This window comes from Mirounga leonina, unplaced genomic scaffold, assembly GCF_011800145.1.
Source record: "Mirounga leonina isolate KUSES-001 unplaced genomic scaffold, KU_Mleo_1.0 Mir_93, whole genome shotgun sequence".
Classification (NCBI taxonomy): domain Eukaryota; kingdom Metazoa; phylum Chordata; class Mammalia; order Carnivora; family Phocidae; genus Mirounga; species Mirounga leonina.
The window spans coordinates 46,807,795-46,832,635 of record NW_023270854.1 but is presented as its reverse complement, the minus strand read 5'-3'; the positions used below and the strand labels follow the sequence as shown (position 1 = coordinate 46,832,635).

Sequence of the window (24,841 nt, the reverse complement as noted above, 5' to 3'; positions counted from 1 at the left end):
CCAAAACCAGATAAAGACACTATAGAAAAAGAGAACTACAGGCCAAAATGTCTGATGAACATAGATGCAAAAATCTTCAACAAAATATTAGCAAACAGAACTCAATAATACAGTAAAACAATCGTTCACTACAATCAAGTGGGCTTTATTCCTAGATGCAAGGGTGGTTCAATATTTGCAAATCAATCAATGTGACATGTCATATCAATAAGAGAAAGAATAAAAACCATATGATCATTTTAATAGATGCAGAAAAAGCATTTGATGAGTACAACATCCATTCATGATAAAAACCTTCTGCAAAGTAGAACAGGGGGAACATATTCAACATAATCAAGGCCATATATGAAAAACCCACAGTGCACATCATACTCAATGGGGAAAACTGACAAGCTTTTCCCCTAAGATCAGGAACAACACAAGGATGTCCACTCTCATAACTTTTATTCAACATAGTACTAGAAATCTTAGCCACAGCAATCAGACAAGAAAAGGAAATAAAAGGCATCAAATTGGTAAGGAAGCAATAAAACTTTCACTATTTGCAGATGACATACTACTATGCATAGAAAACCCTAAAGACTCCAGTGAAAAACTACTAGAACTGATAAATGAATTCAGTAAATTTGCAGGATACAAAATCAATGTACAGAACTCCCTTGCATTTCTATACACTAATAACGAAGTAGCAGAAGGAGAAATTAAGAAAACAGTCCCATTTACAATTGCACCAAAAATAATAAAATACCTAGGAATAAACTTAACCAAGGAGGTGAAAGACCTGTACTCTGAAAACTATAAAGCACTGATGAAAGATATTGAAGAGGACACAAACAAATAGAAAGACATTCCATGCTCATGAATTGGAAGAAAAAATATTGTTAAAATGCCCATACTTCCCAAAACAATTTACAGATTGAATGTAATCCCTATCAAAACATCAAGAGCATTTTTCATAGAACTAGAACAAATAATCCTAAAATTTGTATGGAATCTCAAAAGACCCAGAATAGCCCAAGAAATCTTAAAAAAGAAAAACAAAGCTGGAGGTAACACAATTCCCGATTTTAAGTTATATTACAAAGCTGTAGGAATCAAAACAGTAATGGTACTGGCACAAAAATAGACACATAGGTCAATGGAACAGAATAGAGAGTCCAGAAATAAACCCATGGTGTTATGGTCAATTAATCTTTGACAAAGGAATCAAGAATATGCAATGGGAAAAAGGCAGTCTCTTCAATGAATGATGTTGGGAAAACCAGACAGCTACAAGCAAAAGAATGAAACTGGACCACCTTCTTACATCATACACAGAAATAAACTCAAAATGGATTAAGAACCTAAATTGAGACTTCAAACCATAAAAGTTCTAGAAGAGAGCACAGACAGTAATTTCTGTGACATCAGCCATAACATCTTTCTACATATGTCTCCCAAGGCAAGGGAAACAAAAACAAAAATAAAGTAGTGGGACTACATCAAAATAAAAAGTTTCTGCACAGCAAAGGAAACAACCAACAAAACTAAAAGCCTACTGAATTGGAGAAGATATTTGCAAATGACAAATCTGATAAAGAGTTAGTATCCAAATATATAAAGAAGTTATACAACTCAACACCAAAAAACCAAATAATCCAATTTGAAAATAGGCAGAAGACATGAGCAGATATTTTTCCAAAGAAGACATCCAGATGGCCAACAGACACATGAAAAGATGCTCAACATCATTCATCCTCAGGGAAATGCAAATGAAAACCACAATGAGATATCATCTCACTCCTGTCAGAATGGCTAAAATCAAAACCACAAGAAACAACAAATACTGGTGAGGATGTGGAGAAAAAGGAACCCTCGTGCACAGTTGGTGGGAATGCAAATTGGTGCAGCCACTGTGGAAGACAGTATGGAGGTTCCTCAAGAAATTAGAAGGACCCTATGATCCAGTAATTGCACTATAGTGTATTTGCCCTAAGAATACGAAAACACTAATTTGAAGGGATACATGCACCTCTATGTTTATTGCAGCATTATTTCCAATAGCCAAGATATGCAAGCAGCCCAAGTGTCCATCAACAGATGAATGGATAAAGAAGATATCTATCTGTCTGTTCATCTATCTACACACACACACACACAGGAATATTATTCAGCCATAAAAAATGAAATCTTGCCATTTGCAACAACATGGATGGATCTAGAGAGTATAACGTTAAGCGAAATAAGGCAGTCAGAGAAAGACAAGTACAATATGATTTCACTCATATGTGGAATTAAAGAAACAAAACAAAGGGGGCAAAAAGAGATAAAGCAAGAAACAGACTCTTAACTATAGAGAACAAACTGATGGTTACCAGAGGGGAGGTGGGTGTGGGGGGATGAGGTGGTAAATGTGCATCAGAGAGATGAAGAAAGCAAAAAATGTAAATATCATGTGAAGACAACATTAATCTAGGAAAGAAGGTGAATGTTAGCAAATCAAAGCTTTGCTGTGTGGTGGGTAGCCTAGAGATAATGTATTCATTCTTTAAATGCTATTTGTTGGAAGTTAGAACATGGTCATGAACCCGAGGTTGGGAGCAGTTCCCAAGAGAGCCCCAGGGCCTCTCCTTGCATTCCATCAGCTCTCCTAGGAGTTCCAGGTGAACCAGAGGCCGGGCACCATTGGCCAGGGTAGGACTGGTCAGAGGTCATTCACCACCAGGGTCATCCTGGAACCCAGACTCCATATTCAGGTGGCACCTGAAGGAGGTGGAAATCCTCCCAGTGAAATTTTTAGGGGAACTAAGACCTGTACTATTCCCAAACATCTTTCTGTTCTCTGTTACCACCAATCTTAAAGATGCTTTCAAAATCAACAAGCTGTCTTACCATCATTTAGACTTTCTCCTTTATTTTTTAAATTTTTAATTGATTTTTTAATTTAAATTTTAGGTAGTTAACATATAGTGCAATATTGGTTTCTGGAGTAGAATTCAGTGATTCATCATTACATACAACACCCAGTGCTCATCATAACAAGTGCCCTCCTTAATACCCATCACCCAGCTAGTCCATCCCCCACCCCACCTCCCTCCATCAACCCTGTTTGTTCTCTACTGCTAAGAGTCTCTTCGGGTGCCGGGGTGGTTCAGTTGGTTAAGTGTCTGCCTTCAGCTCAGGTCATGATCCTAGGGTCCTGTGATCGAGTCCCGCATCAGGCTCCCTGATCAGCGTGGAGCCTGCTTCTCCCTCTCCCTCTGCCCCTCCTCTCCACTTGTGCTCTTTTTCAAATAAATAAATAAAATCTTTTAAAAAAGAGCATCTTATGGCTTGTTTCCCTCTCTCCTTTTTCTCTTTTTCCCCTTCCCATATGTTCATCAGTTTTCTTTCTTGAATTCCAGATATGAGTGAGATCAGGATGGTATTTGTCTTTCTCTGACTTATTTCACTTAGCAAAATACACTCTAGCTCCATCCATGTTGTTGCATATGGCAAGACTTCGTTTTTTTGATGGCTGAGTAATATTCCATTACACACACACACACACACACACCCCACATCTTCTTTATCCATTCATCAGCCGATGGACATTTGAGCTCTCTCCACAGTTTGGCTATTGTTGATAATGCTGCTATCACCATCGGGATGCATGTGTCCCTTTGAATCTGTATTTTTGTATCCTTTGGGTAAATCCTAGTAGTGCATAAGAAAATGCTCAACACCACTCATCATCAGGGAAATACAAATCAAAACCATGGTGGAGATAACACCTCACACCTGTCAGAATGGCTAAAATTAACAACACAGGAAACAGATGTTGGCAAGGATGCGAAGAAAGGGGAACCCTCCTCCAGTGTTGGTGGGAATGCAAGCTGGTGCAGCCACTCTGGAGAACAGTATGGAGGTTCCTCAAAAAATTAAAAATAGAGCTACCCTACCACCCAGCAATTAGACTCCCTTCTTTGGCTTAAGGAACCATTTCTCCAGAGAGCTGTTAATAAAATGAGTTTTTAGTTTAAGCGAGGAGAAGTAAACATATTAGTATCTGTTCATAGAAGCAAAATTTCTGGTTGAGAGAGCAGACCAAGAGAGACAGAGGATGAGCTCTGAGTGGAAAGAAGGTAGCAGGTCACATTGAGGAGGAAAGGGCGCTGGGAAGGCTGAGCGTACGGGGTGCTTACTATCTGGGGGGCAGATGTGTGTGGCACTGTGAGGCGGCCCCTAGGAAACTGAAAGTCAGGAAAGATTTATAGGGGTGGCTGAGAAAGGGTGACTTCAAGAGAAAGAGGAAAAATGGTCATCAGTGCAATCAGGGGGTGAGGCCACAGGGAAAACCAGCACTCCTACTCCAGTGTGGCCCATAGCTGCCGAGGAGACCCACGTAAGACTGGGATGGCCAGTTCATAGATGCCTGACCTCCTATCAGCCTGGGCCCCAGCGAAAGGAGCACAGTCACACTGGCTGGCTGGAAGAAAGTGTGGTGATGTATAAAACTGTGCCATTACAAGAGCAATGTTGGACTGGGAGTTGGCAGCAGCAGCGCTCTGTGACACAGAGCAAACTGAAGAAGGGTCTGGGTGGATCTGGAGGTGCAAACCCAAGACACCGCTCACCGATGCCCCCAGTGGGCAAAGCGAACAAACCTGGATACCTCAGGCGGGCGGCTGATCTCACTACCAAATTTGTGCAATAAAAGCTGGAAATGGCACATCCCGCTTTTTGGAAAAGAATAAGGCTCCCTTGAAAACATTTTTATTCCTAAAATCAAAGTATTTCTGTTGTCTCTCTCTCATTTGAGGTCTTCCTGATCCCCAGAGATGCATCATCCTGCTGAGTACAGACAAATCACTGATTCTCTCTGCAGGGGGAGGGCTCCCCAAAGGATGCCTGCCAGTGGGCAGGAGTATTTATTTTTAGACCCCTCACTTGCCAGTGCGTGTACTGATGTTTGCAACGATAGTGAAAGGTAAGAGGCTGGGTGGTGGCTTCCATTCTCAGTTCTCGTATCCTTATAGAAAAACCCAACTTACACATTCATGGCAGTCCTCTTCTGCTCTGAATTATCTCCACTTTCCATGGAAGCAGTTGGTTTGAATTCTCTGACTAAAAACACTTTCCTTCTTGGAATTTGCTAATTGTAATTCCCAGTGAAGTGCCTCTTTCCTTATTGTGGCTGCCTTCCGTTTTATGCATGTAATGGTTTCCCTAATATGTTTTTAATTTTTTTAAATGTTTATTTGAGAAAGGAGACAGCGTGCATGTGTGTACAAGTGTGTGTGAGTGGAGGGGGAGAGGCAGAGGGAAAGAATCCCGAGCAGACTCCCCACTGAGCACAGAGTCTAACTCGGGGGTCGATCTCACACAGTGAAATCACGACCTGAGCAGAAATCAAGAGTTGGACCCTTAACCAACTGAGCCACCCAGGCACCCCTTCAGCCCCCCAAAAGTTTTTACATTCACCAGGGTACCTTGGACTTTTTAAAAGGATAAAGCAGGCATACAGAAAGAGTAGATAAGCACTGTACAGGGAAATGTATTCAGGAGCTGTTCTCATGCCGGCAGGGGAAATGGCGTGCCCTTGGCATGCATATACCGAAAGAATCCATCCGTACACTGTCCCTGCAGTCCACATCCACCCGACCGCTGTTCAACAACAGCCTGAGCAGAGCCAGGTTGCCTCTTCTTGCTGCCCAGAATGCGGCGTTGGCAAGTGGAGTTTCCTTCTGCAGAAGCAAAATGAGACAGGATCTTAAACTTGACATCAGTTAATGTGACCGCCTCTACGCAAATATATGCCACTCAAAAAGCAGAATTTCCAGATGTGTCGGAGCATGGACAGATGCTCCTCCAGCAACAGATGATTGTGATATACTTGGTCATGGAACACATTCTGTTTTATACCAGATACCGGAGTGCCGTTATGAAAAGCAGTGCTGTTGATAATATAGCACTATTAATACCTTATTTTCCACCAATGTTCTCCCTTTCCTGCCTCTGTGTCTTTGTTCACAGTTTCCTTTTTGCTTGAAAGGAGTGCTCCCCCATCCTTCAAGGCCAAGGCTCTGCTTAAATGCTATTTCCTCCCTGAAACGTTCCCAAATCCCTCTTCACCTCTAAGCAGAGAGAAATCTCTCCCGATTCTGACCTCCCCAACACACATTTTTTCTATGCCCTCAACTTTCTACCTGATTCCAGCTTTCGGGTCAAGGCCTCCCCTCCCCTCCACCTAATTTCCTTTGCTGGAAACTTGCCAGAGGATTCAGTTAAAAATGAGGAACTCTGGGCAGAAAACACTGTTAACGTGTCCTCATATGGATCCTTCTTTCCACGGCTGCGTCATTTTAAAGTTGCAAAGTTAATGTGGAAACCATCCTATGGAAGGAATAGAGCTGGCAAACAGTTCTTCAAGAATCAGAGTGGCAGAATTGACTGCAGTACAGCTGCCTTTCCTAAAACACATCAATTTGGATCTATAGACAACAGTCCGTGACAGGGGAGGGTGAGGGTGACGGGGAGGCTCTGGAACCAGACAGCTCTGGGTTTCAACCCCAGCCCTGGGCAAATGACTTGGCTTTGGTGAGTCTTATACTACCTGCCTTGAAGTTTTTGGTAAGGATTAAATGATGTAAGTTAATTGGCAAATACGGTACCCAACACATCATAAATGCTTACAGATGCTAGCTTCTCACCCTCTGTCCACTTTTCTTTACAAAGTTAGAATCAGTAGGCAAAATTAAATCGAGTATTGGTACTATAAAGAATTTTGCTGGTCTCAGGAAATTTCTAGCATTCAAATTGTTTAACAAAAGCATGTTTTGGGTGGGCTTAAAACACCTATCTGACCCCAAGGCCCTTTTAAACGATATGTCTTTTAAGTATACTGATAAGGCATTAAATTCAATGTCTTACCTACCTATGCAAAGTTAAAAAGAAAACAAAACAATGTCACCCACAACAAGGAGCCATCTAAAGATTAACATTTTTTTTTTTTTAATTTTTAAGTAATGTCCACACCCAGTGCAGGGCTCAAACTCACAACCCCGAGATCAAGAGTCTCATGCTCTACTCCCTGAGCCAGCCAGGCGCCTGTCCACAGAGCCATCTAAAGTGAAAGCTCAGTGAGAGTGAAGGGGGCATCTGTTGGTACGAGGATTTCTTTTCTGCTGCCCTTCAGCTCACCCACGGCTTAGTGCTCTCGTGTGTTCTCGGAGGAGAGCATGGCCAAGTGGGGAGTGCTAAGCAGGTTGCAAACATACTTTGAATAGTTTCCTGGCTCCAGTAGGAGGAAAACAAAAATCCCCTCAAATTCCAGATGAACAATTTGCTTTCCCCAAAGGCGTAAATATTATGGTCCCAGGAGTTTTCAGGCCAAAAGGCAATGGTGATGTTCACACCCAGGGTTGGCGGGTTTGTACCGGGCTGGGTCCCCTATTACAGCGGTCGGGTGACTGGCTGAAGCGACGGCCAGGCAGGTCTGACTTGTATCAGAAATCACGAAACAATACCCTTTCAGTAGGGAGATTGCACAAGGCCAAAATGAAGTCTGAAGGGTGAATTAGGAAGAGAATTTAGTTATCACCACGGAACAGCTCTGTTGGCTTTTCCTGAAACATGAAGACTTGAGAGTAATAAATTGTAAATCATTTTTAGTGATTTTGTTGTTTCTCTTTAACCCCAAATTATTTTCAAAAAACCATCTGGAAACCACAAACTTGTATTGTCATAATAAGCTCTCCTGCCTTGAGGATGGCTTCGGGGCTTTCTCTCCTGTCAGGGCTAGATTTCCTGGTTTCCCACAAGGTTTTAGAAACTGAACTTTGTGAAAAGACGTACAGATTTCATTCTCCCTCAAGTGCCTGATTTACTGGGAGGTGGAGGCAAGAGAGTTGATTTGGGGTAAGAAAGAGCTGAGTTCCAGTCCTAAGCCTGCTACTTCTCAGCTCTTTACTCTGGCAGGTTAACTGCTCTCTGTCCCAGTAAAATGGGCATAATAATGCCAGGGGTAGGGGCGCCTGGGTGGCTCAGTTGTTAAGTGTCTGCCTTCGGCTCGGGTCATGATCTCAGGGTCCTGGGATCGAGCCCCGCATCGGGCTTCCTGCTCAGTGGGGAGCCTGCTTCTCCCTCTCCGACTCCCTCTGCTTGTGTTCCCTCTCTCACTGTGTTTCTCTGTCAAATAAATAAAATCTTTAAAAAATAAATAAATAAATAAATAATGCCAGGAGTAGTACCTCTGCCATGTGTTGTTAGAGAATTAAAGGATACATGTCAACTCAGTTTGATGGTGAACACTCAAGAAATGCTAGCTATAGGGGCGCCTGGGTGGCTCAGTCGTTAAGTGTCTGCCTTCGGCTCAGGTCATGATCCCAGGGTCCTGGGATCGAGCCCCGCATCGGGCTCCCTGCTCAGCGGGAAGCCTGCTTCTCTCCCACTTATCCTGCTTGTGTTCTCTCTCTGGCTGTCTCTCTCTGTCAAATAAATAAATAAAATCTTAAAAAAAAAAAAAAAGAAAGAAATGCTAGCTATAAATGCGCAGTCCTCACAGCTCTTGGAAATTCATTTGCCTGGTCACTGGCCTGTAATAGGGACAGTGGTACTGGCCAGGGCCTAGGACAAGAAGTATGAGTCAACCTTGATTTCTGCTCTAATGGCTTTATGGCCCAGGAGGAAAGTAAGTCATGCCAATAGGCATCAGAAGTTAATTACACGTGCTAGAACAGGAATGCGGATTACTTGTGAGAGCAGAGAATGGCCAAGCCTATATTGGGGGAGGGGGGTGTAGCCAGGAATGGCTTCAAAGATAAGGAATTCTCGAGAAGAGTCTCAAAAGATGAGCAGGAAACTGGGTAAGGAGCATCCCAGGCAGACGGGGCAGTGAAGCAAAGACATGGAGGCTCGTCACAGCATTCTGGGAACTGTCATGAGCTCGGAAGGGCTGGATTGAAGGATGGGAGTGGAGAGAGGTCAAGGGACACTGTGGGGCTGAAAGCAGGCAGGGCCAGATCCCAAAGGATCTGCTGTGCCATGCTATGGGGTTTGCCTGGGCACTGGGGAGCCAAGGAAGGGTTATAAGGTGGGGAGATACTATTGGTTTTGTGTTTTAGAAAGGTCCCTGTGGCAGCCTCAGGGAGAATGGATTGATGCCTGGAGCCGGACTGAGGTCGGTGTCTACAAGGGTTAGGGGACTATCGTATAGACAGGGCAAGAGAAGATGAGGGCCCGAGCTCAAGCAACAATTGTGGGGCTGAAGGATGAGACAGACTGGAGAAATTTCAAGGAACCAAACTAAACAGTTTTGGTCTGCAACTGTATATGCAGGAGAAGGTGGGAGAAGGAGCCTGGTCTGACTCCCGGGTTTCTGGTTTGAGTGCCTGGTTGAGGTGGTGCCATTCCCGAGAGTGGGAAACTCTTTAAGAGGGGCAGGCTTTGGGAAGAAGGGATGAGTTCGGCTGTGAACGCACGGACTTTCAGTGCCTAAGGGGCTTCCAGGGGGAAACGACTATCATTAAACGTGGGTAATTGCTCTATCACACTGCGGCAGACACAAGGCAGGGCAGGTATCTTGCGCTAATACTAAGTGCTTGTTCTGTACCTTGGTATCTGCTCCGCATACCAACTCACTGAATCCCCATCAGAGCTCAGTGAGGTGGGCACTGTCACTATGCCGCTGCGCAGGTGAGGTAAGGGACAGAGGACAGGCAGGCTTCAGACCCAGGCAGTCTGGTGCTCGGGGCTGCCCTCGTAGCCATCCCACTGTTCGGCCTCGAGGAATTCTGTAGACACCAAGGAATAAGGCAGCACTGACCCCGATGGCCTCCTTCCTATCCTCATTCCAAGCTCGTCTCCTGCCAAGACGGAAAGGCCCCTGACCTTCCTTCTCTTTGGGGTTGATACACCCCATGTTGCCTGGATAACTTCCAATCCTCTTCCGGGTACAATTTGCACATCATCGTAAGTGCTAAGAGTGAAACAGGGGCAAGCCCTTTAGCCTTTGAAGATGATGCACGTGGAAATGCTTTACTCTTGAACTTCTTTCTTGATTTTTCTGATCTCTACAATGAGGCCAGTGAGCCTCCCTCAGGTAGGCTTGTTAGTCACGATATTATGAGAAACAGCAACACCAGCCAACGCTGAGATCTCGCTCTGTATCGGGCGTGCTAAGCACTTTCATTGCTCTGATGCATTAATTCCCAGAACAGCCTCACGACATAGGTGTTTTTATTATTCCCATTCTTTTTTTTTTTTAAGCTTTATTTATTTGAGAGAGAGCGCTCAAGAGCACAAGCAGGGGAAGGGTTAGAGGGAGAGGGAGAAGAAGCAGGCTTCCCGCGGAGCAGGGAGCCTGACGTGGGGCTCGATCCCAGGACCCTGGTTTCATGACCTGAGCTGAAGGCAGATGCTTAACCGACTGAGCCACCCAAGCACCCATATTATTCCCATTCTTAAGATGAGTTAACTGAGGCACGAATGAATCACTCAAGGTCATAGAGTTAGGAAGTAATAGAACCAGCATTCAAACCCAACTCCGAGTCCAGAGTCTGAGGTCTTATATCTCATTTCTTGGGAGAAAAACAGTGTAAACTTCTACATATGCCATATTTTCTTCTCTTTTTCTCCCCTTTACTGCCAGGATTTTGGCTCATACACTGCTCATTATTACACTACCAGCAATTCGTTACAGGAAGGAAGGGGAGAGGAAACACAGAAGGGAAACTGTTACTTGTACAGAACTGGAATTCTGATTAAAAGCTAAGAGGGGGAGAGATTTAAACCATTAGTTTTTTTTTGTTTTTTTTTTTATTTTTATTTTTTAAAAGATTTTATTTATTTTTTAGAGAGCGAGCGAGAGAGAAACAGCATGAGAGGGGAGAGGGTCAGAGGGAGAAGCAGACTCCCCGCTGAGCTGGGAGCCCGATGTGGGACTCGATCCCAGGACCCCGGGATCATGACCTGAGCCGAAGGCAGACGCTTAACCATCTGAGCCAGCCAGGCGCCCTAAACCATTAGGTTTTTTTTGTTGTTTTTTAGATTTTATTTATTTGAGAGAGAGAGACAGAGATAGTGAGAGAGAGAGCACAAGTGGGGAGGAGAGGGAGCCCACAGAGCAGGGAGCCCAATGCGGGACTCGATCCCAGGATCCTGGGATCATGACCTGAGCCAAAGGCAGACGCTTAACCGACTGAGCCACCCAGGCGCCCTAAACCATTAGTTTTAAAAGGGTTTAGAATACTGTGGGTTTTGATTGTGTACTTACTAATTCAATCAAGAGAACATGAGTAATGAATTTTTTATGTTAGAGGCCACATTAAATAAGGATAGAATGCAGGACTGAGAAGCCATGTGCAGAAGGACACTTTTGAGATGTCACTGGCTATTCTTTTTTTTTTTAAGATTTTTAAATTTATTTATTTGAGAGAGTGAGAGCAGGGGTAGGAGCAGAGAGAGAAGAACAAGCAGACTCTGTGCTGAGTGCGGAGCCCGACATGGGGCTTGATCTCAGGACCTTGAGACCATGGCATGAGCCGAAACTAAGAGTCAGATGCTTAACCACTTGAGCCATCCAGGAGCCCTGTCACTGGCTATTCTAATCCATTGTCCCCTTCATGCTAAGTACTTGAAAATTTCAGAATGCTTGATAAACATTAGAGAAGCCTAATCCCTATGTTGTCAGTATTGTTACACTTCTGAAGGTGATAGGAGACTGAAAGAGAAAAAGTGAATGATTTACCCCAAGCATTCTGCCTTAGAGGTAGGATCATTTAACACCAGCATTTCCAAACTCAGAACTCGAGACCATCTGGAAAGTCTGTTTAAGACATATATGTCAAGAATAGGCATATCTAGGGGCGCCAGGGTGGCTCAGTTGGTTGGACGACTGCCTTCGGCTTGGGTCTTGGTCCTGGAGTCCTGGGATCGAGTCCTGCATTGGGTTCCCTGCTTGGCGGGGAGTCTGCTTCTCCCTCTGACCCTCCCCACTCTGGTGCTCTCTCTCTCACTCATTCTCTCTCTCTCTCTCTCAAAAAAAATAGGCATTTTATAGAGATAGAAAGTACAGTAGCAGTTATCTAAAGCTGGGTGGGGGATAGAGAGTGACTGCTAATGGCAATGTGATTTATTTGGGGGGATGATTAAAATATCCTAAAATTGATTGTGCTGATGGTTGCACAACTCTGAATATACCAAAAACCACTGAAATGAACATTTTCCATGGGTGAGTTATATGGTATGTGATCTGTATTTCAATAAAGCTGTTGAAAAACATATGTGGCTTTGTAAATTTATTTTCCTGTAATTCAAATAATTTTAGCTGACTGGTGAATTGAAGCCTATTATGAGATAATTTATGCACTTTCAGAGCAAGGTTGGAAAATACAAGTTCCCCTACTTTTAGCCCAGCCATGAGCAGTTTCTATCACCAAGGTGAAACATGGTATTGAGCCCTTTGTCCTCTTAGGGAAAATGTGCTCAAGAAAGATACAGGCATTGTTCTTCCTCTAGCAATGTTTCCTCTACTGTGGTGACCTCCTTCACCACGTTAAGAGTCTCCTTCCTCATTGTGTTAGGCTTTTGGCAACCTCAGGCCTGAAGAGTAAGTCCTGAAACAGCTGTTGAGAGTCACAAGTCAGTGTACTGAAATGCGTGACCTTTATTCCACAAAAAGGCTCAGACCTGCGTCTGCTTTTACTGAGTTTGCTTTTACTTTAAAAATAATTCTAACAAACGTGTCTGTTTTCCCAACCAGAACAAATGAGGACTTGCCAATTTTGGAAGAGGAAGTTTCCTGGTTTACTGGAGGCATACCAGTGATTGCTGATTGCTTAATGGAGCAAGGAGAAGTAGCTACAAAGGGGTCCGTGTGGCTCAGAAGCAAACAGCCCTACATGCGGTGACTCTCTGTCATCAATAAGAGGCTGTTTATTCTCCCACAGACTCAGCCAACAATGCCAGGGCTTTTTAAAAGCGGCTTTGGTACCAGGTAAGAGGGCCTATGAGACTTTCAGAGGCCTGTGAAAATAAAGTTAATCTATGGCTCTAAAATCAAAGTGAATGAATAAAATAGTTACAAAATGTATCATCTTTGTCAACTCTATTCACCGCTGAATTTGATATTCATAAAATATTGATGGCACATGAAAATAATTTGTAGGTCTGATTTTCTCCCTGCACAAGAATTACTATATATGAAAGTTGCAGAAAAATCATGGGCCAATATAAATTAAATGGTATTCATGGCTAAATCGTTTTAATAGCAATATAGTAAAAACCTTTCCAAAAATATACAATAAAAAGTCTATTATCTTGGGCTGTGGGCACCTTTTGATATGTTTGATAGTATGCTAGCTAGGGTTAGTGGAGGCTCAGTCAACGGGCCTGCGTCTCTGCTCCCTTTGTCCTCAGGCCTTCCCTGTGTGCTGTTTGGAAGTCTGCTTCATGGAAAATCAACTTGCCGTCCTTAACCTGGCTCAGAGCACTTCTTCTGTCTCCCTGCTGTGAGCTCCCCGGCACCTCCCAGCTGGTGGGGGCTGGACCTTCTCCCACATCAGCCCTGGAGTGGAAAATACGGTTAGGCTCTCCTCACTTGTCTTTGAGACGCTGCCCTTCCGGTCAAGTATACACGACTCAGGCCATCCCACCAGCTTGTCCTGTGCCTCACCTCACCTACTAGCTGTCATCTCCTGGTTATTCTCCTTTCTTGATGGCAAATTCTGACACCTTCTTTCCTACCCACCCCAAATTCTGATCTCATCCTGGTCTTTACTTTTATAAAATGTAGATACCATTGCTCAACTGCACCTCCTTTCCCCTAACCCCAATGAAAGAGGGTTTCCTCCCCACCTGTCTAGTGGGAACCCCTACAACTAATGAAACCCCGCTCACACGCTCTGCCTCGCCCACCTCCTCCATGCTTCCTCACTCAGCTCAGTCATCCCCTCTATCAGGTCTCCCTATCATTTCAAATACTTATTTATTGAGATTCTGATTTACATATAAAGTTCACCCTTTTAAAGCATATAATTCAGTGGTTTTTAGTGTATTCCTAAGGCTGCATAACTGTCACAATTCCAAAACATTTTCATCATCTCATACCTATTAACAATTGCTCCCCACCCCCCGATTCTTCCCTAGCTCTAGGCAACCAAGAATCTGCTTTCTATCTCTATGGATTTGCCTATTCTGAACATTTCATGTAAATGGCATCATTTGGGTCTGGCTTCTTTTACTCAACATAATACTATCAAGGTTCATCCACATTGTAGCATGTTTCAGGGCTTCCTTCTTTTGAATGATATTCCATTGTGTGGATACACCATGGTATGGACTGAAGATTTGTGTCCCCCCCCCAAACTCATGTTGAAGCCCTAATTCCCAATGTGACAGTATTTGGAGGTGAGGTCTTTGGCAGGTAATTAGGTTAGATGAGATCAAGAGGGTACAATCCCCATGATGGGATCGGTGTTCTTACAAGAAAAGGAAGAGACACCAGAGATTCCTTTCTCCTTATGAGGATCCAGTAAGAATGTGGCTGTTTACAAGCCAGGAAGAGAGCTCTCACCAGACTGAATCTGCTGGCACCTTGACCTTGGACTTCCCAACCTCTAGAACTGTGAGAAATTAAATGCCTGCTGTTTAAGCTGCCCAGTCTATAGTATTTTGTTATGGCAGCTCAAGCTAATACATACATTTTGTTTATTATCAATGATAAACAAATGATGGACACTTGGGTTGTTTCCACTTTTTGGCTATTATGAATAACAAAATGAACATTTGTGTACAAGTTTTTGTGTAAACAGGTGTTTTCATTTCTTTTGGGTATATATGTAGGAGTGGAATTGCTGGGTCATATGGTAACCACCAGACTGTTTCCTAGTATGACTGCATTATTTTACATTCCTAAACAGCAAGGTATGAAGACTTGAATTTCTTCACATCCTTGCCAACACCTGACACCGTCTGTCTTGTTGATTATAGTCATCCTAGTGGGTGTGAAGTGGTGTCTCATTAGGGTTTTGATTTGCCTTTCCCTGATGACTAAAGGTGTTGAGCATATTTTCAGGTGCTTATTGGCCATTTGTATATTTTCTTGGGAGAAATGTCTATTCATCTCCTTTGCCCATTTTTAAATTGGGTTATTTGTCTTTTTATTGCTGAGATATTTGTCATCATTTAAAGATGGTCAAGTCTCTACCATTTTAAAGATTTTTTTTTTTTTTTTGAGAGAGAGAATGAGAGACAGAGAGCACGAGAGGGAAGAGGGTCAGAGGGAGAAGTGGACCCCCCGATGAGCAGGGAGCCCGATGCGGGACTCGATCCCGGGACTCCAGGATCATGACCTGAGCCAAAGGCAGTCGCTTAACCAACTGAGCCACCCAGGCACCCGAGTCTCTACCATTTTAAAGCAAACAAACCGTTGGCCTGCTCCAAATCCTTGCTGCGGCCACTGTTTCTTGCAGAATTTCTTGAAACAGCTCTGGACACTGGTGGTTGCCACCCACTCTCTTTTGAAGCTGTTGCAATCAGGCTTCTGAAGCCAGCGCTTCACTGAAACTGCTCTGAGCAAGGTCAGCAGTGGCCGTTTGTTACTAAATACAATGGACACTTCTCAATTCCCAGCTTGATTTCTCTGTAGTATTTATCTTTGAGTTCCTCCCCATCTTTATCAAAGGATTAGAGATCCTTGGCTTAAATATCAGCACACGCTTCAGATTGTTCTCATACATCGCTGGCTGCTCTTCAGTTTTCTCAATGGGCTTCTCTTATTCTGTTCATTCTCAAGATTTTGTCTTCAGTCCTCTGTTTTCCACTTGTACATAGTGTCACAGGGCAACTGCATTCATTCTCATGGGTTTAATTACCACTTAACACTGCTCACTCCTACATCTCATCTCTATCTCCCGCCTAGACTATACTCCCGGGGTTCCCAGTTTGTAGATCTGTCTAATCAACATCTCTACCTGGACTTCCATCCATCCTTAAACTTTACATGTCCCAAACAAACATTACATCTTTACCTCTCTAGCCTTCTCTAACTCAGGGAATAACATCAGTTACAGAATTCCATAGATCAAAATTTTTTTAAGTCACTCACATTTGTTTACTTCCTTCCATTCCAGACCCCTGTTCCCTAGTCCCTACCACTTAACAAGATGACCCCAGTTCCACTGCCTTCTCCAAACTGTGGCCAGAGATCTTTCTAACATGCAAATCTCAACATATCATCCCTCTGTTTACATGAGCTACTGTAAGAGACGGAAGCCAGACACATTAAGGTTTCAATGTTAACACCATTCACGTACTGGCTGCAAGATAGTGATAAATTACTTAACTCCACCATGTTTTAGTCTTCTTGCTTTAAAAAAATAAAAAATAAAAAAAAAAATGAGAGACATACACGAACGTACCATTTCATGGATCTTCCTGAGGATTCAGAAGATGCGCCCAGATGCCCTTGGCTCAGAGTCAGGCACATTTTACGTGCTCAATACATTTTAATTATTTGTATTAAGACCTTCCAATAGAGGCAAATCAAGGATCATCACTTTCATACTGAAATGTGAAGATTCAATGGGATGACTTTAAACTCTTTTAAGACAAGACTCCTTTGGACCCTGCAGCCTGGTCATCAGCTGCAGCTGCACTCTGCTGGGCACTCAGCTTCGGCGTCCGAAAAGTGCTCTGGAGAGGAGGCGACAGTGGTGCCGCTAGCATTCCGAAACGAGGACGCAGAATGGGGAATCGGTGCCGCAGCCCGGGTCTCTCCCGGAGCACGGCCGCAGGACAGCGCAGACCGCGGGCTTCTTCCCCGCCCCGCCCCCGCCCGTTACCCTGGCGACAGTCCCAGCCGCCCCTTCGCCCCGCGGCGGGCTCCCCGGACCTGCGGCCGTAAGTACCGAAAGCCTTTCAAGCAAAGCCCACACAACCAAACCACAAACCACAGCAGCCATCCCAGCCCGGTCGCTTCCTCCCGTCCCCCGCCAGCACCCAGGGCAGCGCTCACTCCACCCTGCGGGCCCCGCGGCGCCGGCGGCGGCGACCCCGGGAGTTCCGCAGGTGCGGGCCCGCCGCCGCACGTCTGCCGCCCGGCCCGGCATTCCCTCCCGGAGCCCGGGGCGCTCACCTTGAAGGACATCTTCCACATGTCCGCGGCCACCCCAGCGCGACCGGCACGCTTCCGGCGCGGGGCGCCCGCCCCAGGCCGCCCTCCCCTCCCCGCCGGGTTCCGCAGTGGGGAGGCCTCCGGCGCCGCGCGCTCCAGCCTCAGACGGGGCCACGCGGGGAAGGCGGGGGCGGGACCACCGGGGCGGGGCGGGCGCGGGGCGGAGGCGGGGCCGCCGGGGGCGCCGGGGCGAGGGCCGGCTGCGCGGGGCGCACGCACCTGCCCGCGCCCGCCCCGCCCCCAGCCCGCACACGCTCTACTCCGCTGGCACCGCGCGCGCTCTGCACGCACACACCAACCCTCCGCACTGCTCGCACGTCCACATCCGCAGTCTCACACACACCGGGGTACACGCCACACTGCGCACATTCTTCACGTTCCACACACAAGCGGTCCACACTCCCCAGCACGCGCCCACGCTCTCTCGTACACACATTCCATGCACATCCGCATTCCTGTTACACATACACACACACAGATTCACACGTAATACTCCCACACTCACATCCCCGTATACACACTACACGCCTACCCCCATCCCACACCTCACACATCTTCCAAAAGAGCATGGTCTGCATCAGAGGACTCCCAACCTTCATTACAGCAGACATTGATGGTGTAGATGAAACAGGAGAAAAAAAATTCACCCATCCTCACACCACCCTTCCAAATAGTTTTCATTTTTATTTCTGTCGTTTTAGGTTTTCTTTTCTTTCTCTTCCTTTTCTTTTCTAATAATGTATTTTTTGTTTTGTTTTCCTCCTGGGAAAGAGCTGGGAAACAAGCCTTTTGATTGAATGAGTGATATGTGGTATTTTCCTTTTTGAAGGTGAAGGGCAAAATTGGGAATGTTACTCATGGCCCCCTCCTTTTGGTTACACCAGTCGCCATTCCTTTTGGGCCTTTTGCTGAACAGCTGGAGTATCTCAGGAGCTGTTCACTCCCTCATGCATACTGCCTTGCTGCTTGCCCAGGGTTGGTTTGGGGGAAGTAAAAGTGGGAGAATCACATTTTTTTAAGTTAAAAATATATTATTTTTAGGGGTGCCTGGGTGGTTCAGTCGTTAAGCGTCTGCCTTCAGCTCAGGTCATGATCCCAGGGTCCTGGGATCAAGCCCCACATGGGGCTCCCTGCTCAGTGGGAGGCCTGCTTCTCCCTCTCCCACTCCCCCTGCTTGTTTTCCCTCTTTAGCTGTGTTTCTGTCTGTCCAATAAATAAATAAAACCTTTAAAAATATTGTTTTTAAAGTATAAAAGGCAATAATAGCCTTTTTAGAAAATTCAAATGCTAAAGTAAAAGTAGATGTCTCACATGCTCACACTGTAAGAATCTACTCATTCTCCCCTCACCTCTGTGCCTCTTTCTCTCTTCTCAGTTCAATTGGTAATGAATATTTAATTCAAAAGTAGAAAAATAAAACAAAAGTTCAGGATGAAATAAAAATGTTTACCTGTTATAGATAAATCATATTACTTTGTGCTTAATTTGTTTTAAATACTTTATTTATTTATTTATTTGAGAAAGAGAGAAAGAGCGCACAAGCAGGGGTAGGGGCAGAGGGAGAAGTAGAGGCAGAGAATCTCAAGCAGACTCTGCACTGATAACGGAGCCCAACGTGGGGCTCCATCTCACCACCCTGAGATCATGACCTGAGCTGAAACCAAGAGTTGGCCGCTTAACTGACTGAGCCACCCAGGTGCCCCACTTTCTGCTTAATTTTAAAATAAAAACATTCCAAAATTTGATAGAAAATTTCAAGTTTTTAAATCAAGAAAGACTCGAAACTTTTCCCCGCCTTAGGTGTTTATGGATGAGACAGTTTTGAAGTTGCCATGCAACACTATTATGTAAGATTGAGCACAGGAGGTTTTGCTTTAATAGTTTTGTTAAGCAAAAGGAGGGAAGAGAATGTATTTTGAGTCCTGTCTGTGGGGTAGGTATTATGCCCATTGCACAGCTGGAAAAACTAAGGTTCTGAGCGATGAAGTAATTTGCTAATGAATGACAGCGCTAGACCTTTCATGAAGTCTGTCTGGGTCCAAAGCCTGTTTCCTTTCCACTACCACACTTGCTGCTCGAAGCTGGTTTTGGCAGTGAGTCCCTGGCCAGGCTGCTGATGGGATTCTTGTCGAAGTCACAGGAAAGAATGTGCCTGTAGATCAGCTCACACGCCTCGCTAAGTTCATTTTCACAATAAAGCCCCCAAGCAGAACAATACCCTCGTAATCACCACCAGGCGACTCCATCGAAAGAGGCCCCCTCCAAAACTTAACAGGCCTAATACGTGAAATTAAATCTCCATGGCCCTACTCTCTCTATCCAAATAATTTCTCATAACCCACTAGAGTGTCTCCATACTTGTCAGAGATTCTCCTTGTTATCACCCTCCCTCCCATCCCTATGGCTCTTTTCTCTCCCTCCACTTCTGTCTGCCCTAACTCAGACCCTGACCCTCCCGGGGTTGCTCCCAGCTCAAGCCCCCCTCCGGCGCCTGGCCCCTCAGCCATCTCTCTTCCAGCTTTGCTGAGCTCCCGTAGCGTCCGATGTTGCTCTAGACTCCACTTTGGTTCCTTTTGACTCCTCCAGCAGAGTTTAAATTCTTCGAAGCCAGACCCCTCCCCGTGCCGGGGTCTTCTACTATATCTTTTATTTTCTTCAGGGGCTAGTTCACAGTAGGTGGCCAACGTTTAGGAATTGTTCAATAGAAGATTCAAGGGATTGTGTTCTCCATATCTCCACGCTCAGAAGTCGCACCACTCCTCTCCACAGGCCTCCATGATTCACACGCCCAGACATCAGTGTTCATCTCCAGTGAGGCCATATTTGTTGTCACCTTCTATTCACGCCAGTGCAGACTATCCTGCATTTGCTCTTGATGTGGCACCTGTCCCAGTTTATGCGCCTGCAGAACTTGCTCTAGACAGAACCGTGAAGTAGGTTAGACAGGTCTCCTGAGCCCTCTCCCTCCTTTCTTTTGTGATCAGGCCTCTTCACCCCGATGGAGTCTGCTCTGGACAACTTGCTTTCTACATTCCCTGTGTTCCCCCCCTCCTCCATCTCCCAGCTGGTTAGCTCAGTCTCATCTCTTGGAATTTACACTAGACGAGGCTTCATGCAGTGCAGAGTGTAGCAGAGCGTTGAATAATGTGCCCCAGCATCCATGACCCCTTTCCTTTTCCCTATCAGAACACTAATTTTGCTCAGGCATATACCAGACTCCACCTTACGATATGCTTCAGGGGAGCCCAGCCCCCTTTTCTGTCCAAAGCTCTCTGATCTAAGCTGGTGGTAGTGCCTGGGTTAGGTGTGGGCATGTGACAAATCCTGACCTCTGAGACATGAGAGGAGGTGTGCTGGGGGCTGCTAAGAAAGATTTCCTTACTTCCAAGAGAGATACCCTGGAGAAGGTCCTCTCTTCCTGGGGGCACTGTCCTGTATGGATATGATGCCTGGAATGCTGCAGCCACCTTGTGACCATGAGGGAAGCTATTCCCTGAGGGTAGCAGGGCAAACAGATGGTGTCACTAAGGTCTATGTTGACAAAAAGGGGCTGCCCTACCCCTGGACTTCTTGCTGTGTAAGACACTTTCTTTTGTTGTTGTTGTTTTGGTTTGGTTTGGGTTTTTTTTTTTTTTTTTGAGTCATCAATACATTTTTATTAGTCTCCACCCATGGCATATATATCATATTAGGTATGTGCATTTATCATATATATGCCTTCGTGATATATATTTATGCCCAATATACTTAGTCCTTGGGCGCCTGGGTGGCTCAGTTGGTTAAGCGACTGCCTTCGGCTCAGGTCATGATCCTGGAGTCCCGGGATCGAGTCCCGCATCGGGCTCCCTGCTCTGCAGGGAGTCTGCTCCTCCCTCTGACCCTCCCCCCTCTCATGTGCTCTCTGTCTCTCTCATTCTCTCTGTCTCAAATAAATAAATAAAATCTTTAAAAATATATATATATACACTTAGTCCTTATTTTGAAATGCCAAATGTAAATGAGAAAAACATTATTATATTCTGTAAAACCATTATAAGTAGATGCAAGCATCTGATTACATCATTATGTCATGTAGTATAGACATGCCTGTGTGCCTATATATTGTTTTGTTGTTTGTTTGTTTTTAGGATTGTAAGCCACTTTCTGTTGCAAGTATTCTGATACAGGGTGAGAATGGAGACAAGGGGTGGGGGACAGGGGGTCAGGAACTTCACCCACATTGATTAATGCTCATTATGTGCTAGCATTTTGAATGTGTCACTGATTTATTCTTATTCCAACCTCCTGTGAAAGCTATTATTGATGATGAAATTGAGACTCAGGGTGGATGCAAAACTTATTCATGATCACAAGGACTGGAAGTAGGAAAGTGGTATTTGAACCCAGGCAAAGGGAATAGAACTCCTCTTTCCACCATGCTGTCTTACTGGGTTTGTACGCAAATATTTGAGTAAATGTCGGAATGAAGTTTCTGGTTCTGCATTTTACAACCTTAAGGTTACAGATAATATCCCTCAAAGTATATGAATTGCTGACAGGGAGTTGTGAGAAGGGGCTGGAGCAATGTATCCAAGTGATACACATAGGTTTTGATTACTTTTGATAGGCATTTTCCCTGCTGTTGATAGGCAATATCCCAACCTATAACTAAATCCAAGTGATAGACATAGATTTTGATTTTTGCCATTGATAGACAATATCCTTGCCTGTCTACTCAATAAATTTCTTGAGGTGGAAATTTTAGCCTAGTCAGATGAATTTTTTTTCTGATTATCAATCCAGAATACAAAAAGAAGAGAAAAAAGCAAAAGACAACAATGACCTGTAATACAATTTCCCAGAGTCATCGGGGTTAAATACACCCCTGATCTTTTCTTAAGCATGTAGTAACATAACTGGAATTATGTGTACTCTGCTTTTTAAAAAATTATTAAACATGATCATGTGGGCATTATCCTCTGGCATTAAAAAGTCTTTGAAAATCCTGCATTTAAAATTGGCTATACTGTGGTTTATTTAGTCTTTCTCCTATTATAACACCTTTAAGTCTTTTCTCCTGTTGTGACCTTTCTCTTGGTATAAATTCCTTTTAGTTTTTGTTATTAAAAATAGTGCTAATAATTATTTTGTACCTAAGTTTTATCCACATTTCTTATTATTTCCTTAGGACACATTTCTGGAATTCCAGAGCCATAACATATGAAATAATTGTGAAAGCTGCTAATACCTAAGTACAAATTCCTTTTCAGAAATGCTATGCCAATTTTATACTTCCATTCAGGCTGGTTAAATTATTATTTGAGATTTTTCTCAAAGCTCCCAATGATTCTGTGTAAGCAGACTTTATATGCACTAAGCTTTCTATGTATCTGTTTGCTTTTTTTATACTCCTGCCAGACAATATTCAAATTCTCTTAAATAAATATATAGAATAGAATGGTAAAAATAAAATAAAAAATTTAAAAATGGGATGGAGAAAATTGAAAATAGGAAAGATAACAGAAAGCCATGAATGAAGGAAAACATAAAAATGGAAGCAGGAAGGACACACACTTGGCTCTAAGCTTTTTAGCAACCAATGCAGGAGAGGGACAGGATCACCAGTGTCCCTAAGATCCAAAACTCTCCGGTTGCATGACAGAAGGCCCGCTATAGTAGAGAAAAATGAAACCATATAGAACAATGCACAGTTTCCTCAATAATCTTTTTTTTTCCTTCAAATTTTTATTTAAATTCTAGTTAGTTAACATAGTGCAATATTGGTTCCAGGAGTAGAATTCAGTGATTTGTCACTTACATATAACACCCAGTGCTCATCATAACAAGTGCCCTCGTTAATGCCCATCCCCCATCTAGTCCATCCCCCCACCCACCATCCTCTAGCAACCTTCAGTTTGTTCTCTAAGAGCCTCTTATGGTTTGTTTCCCTCCTTCTCTCTCTCTCTTTCCCCCTCCCCCTATGTTCATCTGTTTTGTTTCTTAAATTCCATATGTGAGTGAAATCGTATGGTATTTGTCTTTCTTTGACTGACTTGTTTTGCTTAGCATAATATACTCTAACTCCATCCACCTCATTGCAAATGGCAAGATTTCATTTTTTTGATGGCTGAGTAATATTCCATTGTGTATACATACCACATCTTCTTTATCTGTTCATCAGTTGATGGACACCTGGCTCTTTCCACAGTTTGGCTATTATGGACATTGCTGCTACAAACATAAGGGTGCATAAACCCCTTTGAATCTGTATTTTTGTATCCTTTGGGTAAATACCTAGTAGTGCAATTACTGGATCATAGGGTAGTTCTATTTTTAACTTTCTGTTCCTCAATAACATCTTAATGGCAAATGCATCGGTGAATTTCATGGAGCTGTTTTGGGGACATTCCTTTATGTAAACTGACAATCTAACATGAAAGGACTTCAGGAAAACTCAAAATAGTGCAGTTTATGGACAACATCTGCTGGGCTGGCTTTCAGGAGAATAGGTGGATTCCTGACCCTTGGGTGGTCCTGTCTAAGTACCGTTCTCCTTGAGTCATCAAGTGGCTTAGTTTGAGGTTTATTCTCCAGCGGGTACCTGGAGCAGAGTTAGCTTAAGTGTGAGGTTAAATCATGTAAACAACAGTAGAACTAGGAATTAGAACTCTCCTCTTATAATAGTTCGGAAGCCTGACATGAACTTAAATGGGAGACTACCCACACAGCCAGGGGGTAGACAGAGCCCAGGAAGAACCCATGGCAGGATGCTCTGGAGCCCTGATAGACAGAGTGCTTGACCGTGGACATCAAGTGGCCACATGGCCAGAACTTCCCATTCTGAACTAGGTTCTGTCATAAGGTTTGTGGACCCAGAAACAATCCACCATGAGAAGGGAGTGGCCTCTCTGGGGTCAAGTCTGAGCAGGGTCAGAGGGCACAAGCAAGCCTGCATGAGCAGGTCACCAGCACCTCTCTTCCAGTTCGCACTTGCTCTTTGTGGCAAGCCCTTAGACAACCCGATGGAGAAGGGAAGAGCTGGGGCTTGGTTAGTGGCTTTCCTGTTACAATGGGGGGATGGATATGGGTGTAAGCTGAAAATGGATGGTGGCTGCACAACAGTCCCACTTAAGACTTGACGGTGGTTGGAAAAACAGAACTTCAGCTGGAAGATGTGGTCATCCACTTTGTATGGAGAGAAGTGGCAAAAGGTTAGACTATATATGACTCATGGGCAGAGGGGAACGGCTTGACCTGTGCTCAGGTCCTAGGAAGGAGTTAGATTGGAAGATGGGGGAGAAGAAGCTCTGGGGTAGAGGCCTGTGGGTGAACGTATTGGAGTAGGCAGAAAATGTGAAGAGTTTTGCATTGCATCCTAATTCTCAGTGAAGAGCGTTCACCACAAGAGAGGTGCTAAATGACCAAAGACAAAATGACTTGACCAGTTGACATCAACCATCCTCTACCATTGGCCTCCCCAGTGCTGGCATGATGGGCACATGTGTATAGGGGCAGCAGGTGAAAAGATGAGTCACCATCTTGGCAGTGATCAAGGTCATTGACCTTGGTCATCAGGAGGAGGGAGACATTGTTACACAGTGGGGCAGAGGAAGTATTTGTGGACCACAAGTACTGCCCATAGTTGGCTTTATGAATTTTATGTTCTTGAACTTTTTGCTTATGAACCCTGGGAAGGGAAAAGCACAATTACTCCAAGACATAAGTACA

At 44.4% G+C, this 24,841-nt stretch overlaps 1 protein-coding gene across 5 annotated transcripts in view; it reads right to left on the bottom strand.

The window, feature by feature from the left end:
- Positions 1–17,238, bottom strand: part of ANKRD29 (ankyrin repeat domain 29) — a 66,747-nt gene extending 49,509 nt beyond the window's left edge. Inside the window, exons 1-2 of one of the 5 annotated variants that reach the window (XM_034995906.1) lie at positions 17,096–17,238; positions 5,595–5,705 (exon numbers count right to left, since the gene is read on the bottom strand). In XM_034995906.1, the coding sequence (XP_034851797.1) occupies positions 5,595–5,705; positions 17,096–17,116 (132 nt within the window). In that variant the 5' untranslated portion in view covers positions 17,117–17,238. Of the gene's footprint in view, positions 1–5,575; positions 6,728–16,379; positions 16,783–17,095 lie in introns of those variants that run through there. The other 4 variants (XM_034995907.1, XM_034995908.1, XM_034995905.1 and 1 more) reach the window with 4 other exon arrangements.
- Between the last annotated feature and the right edge of the window lie 7,603 nt (positions 17,239–24,841).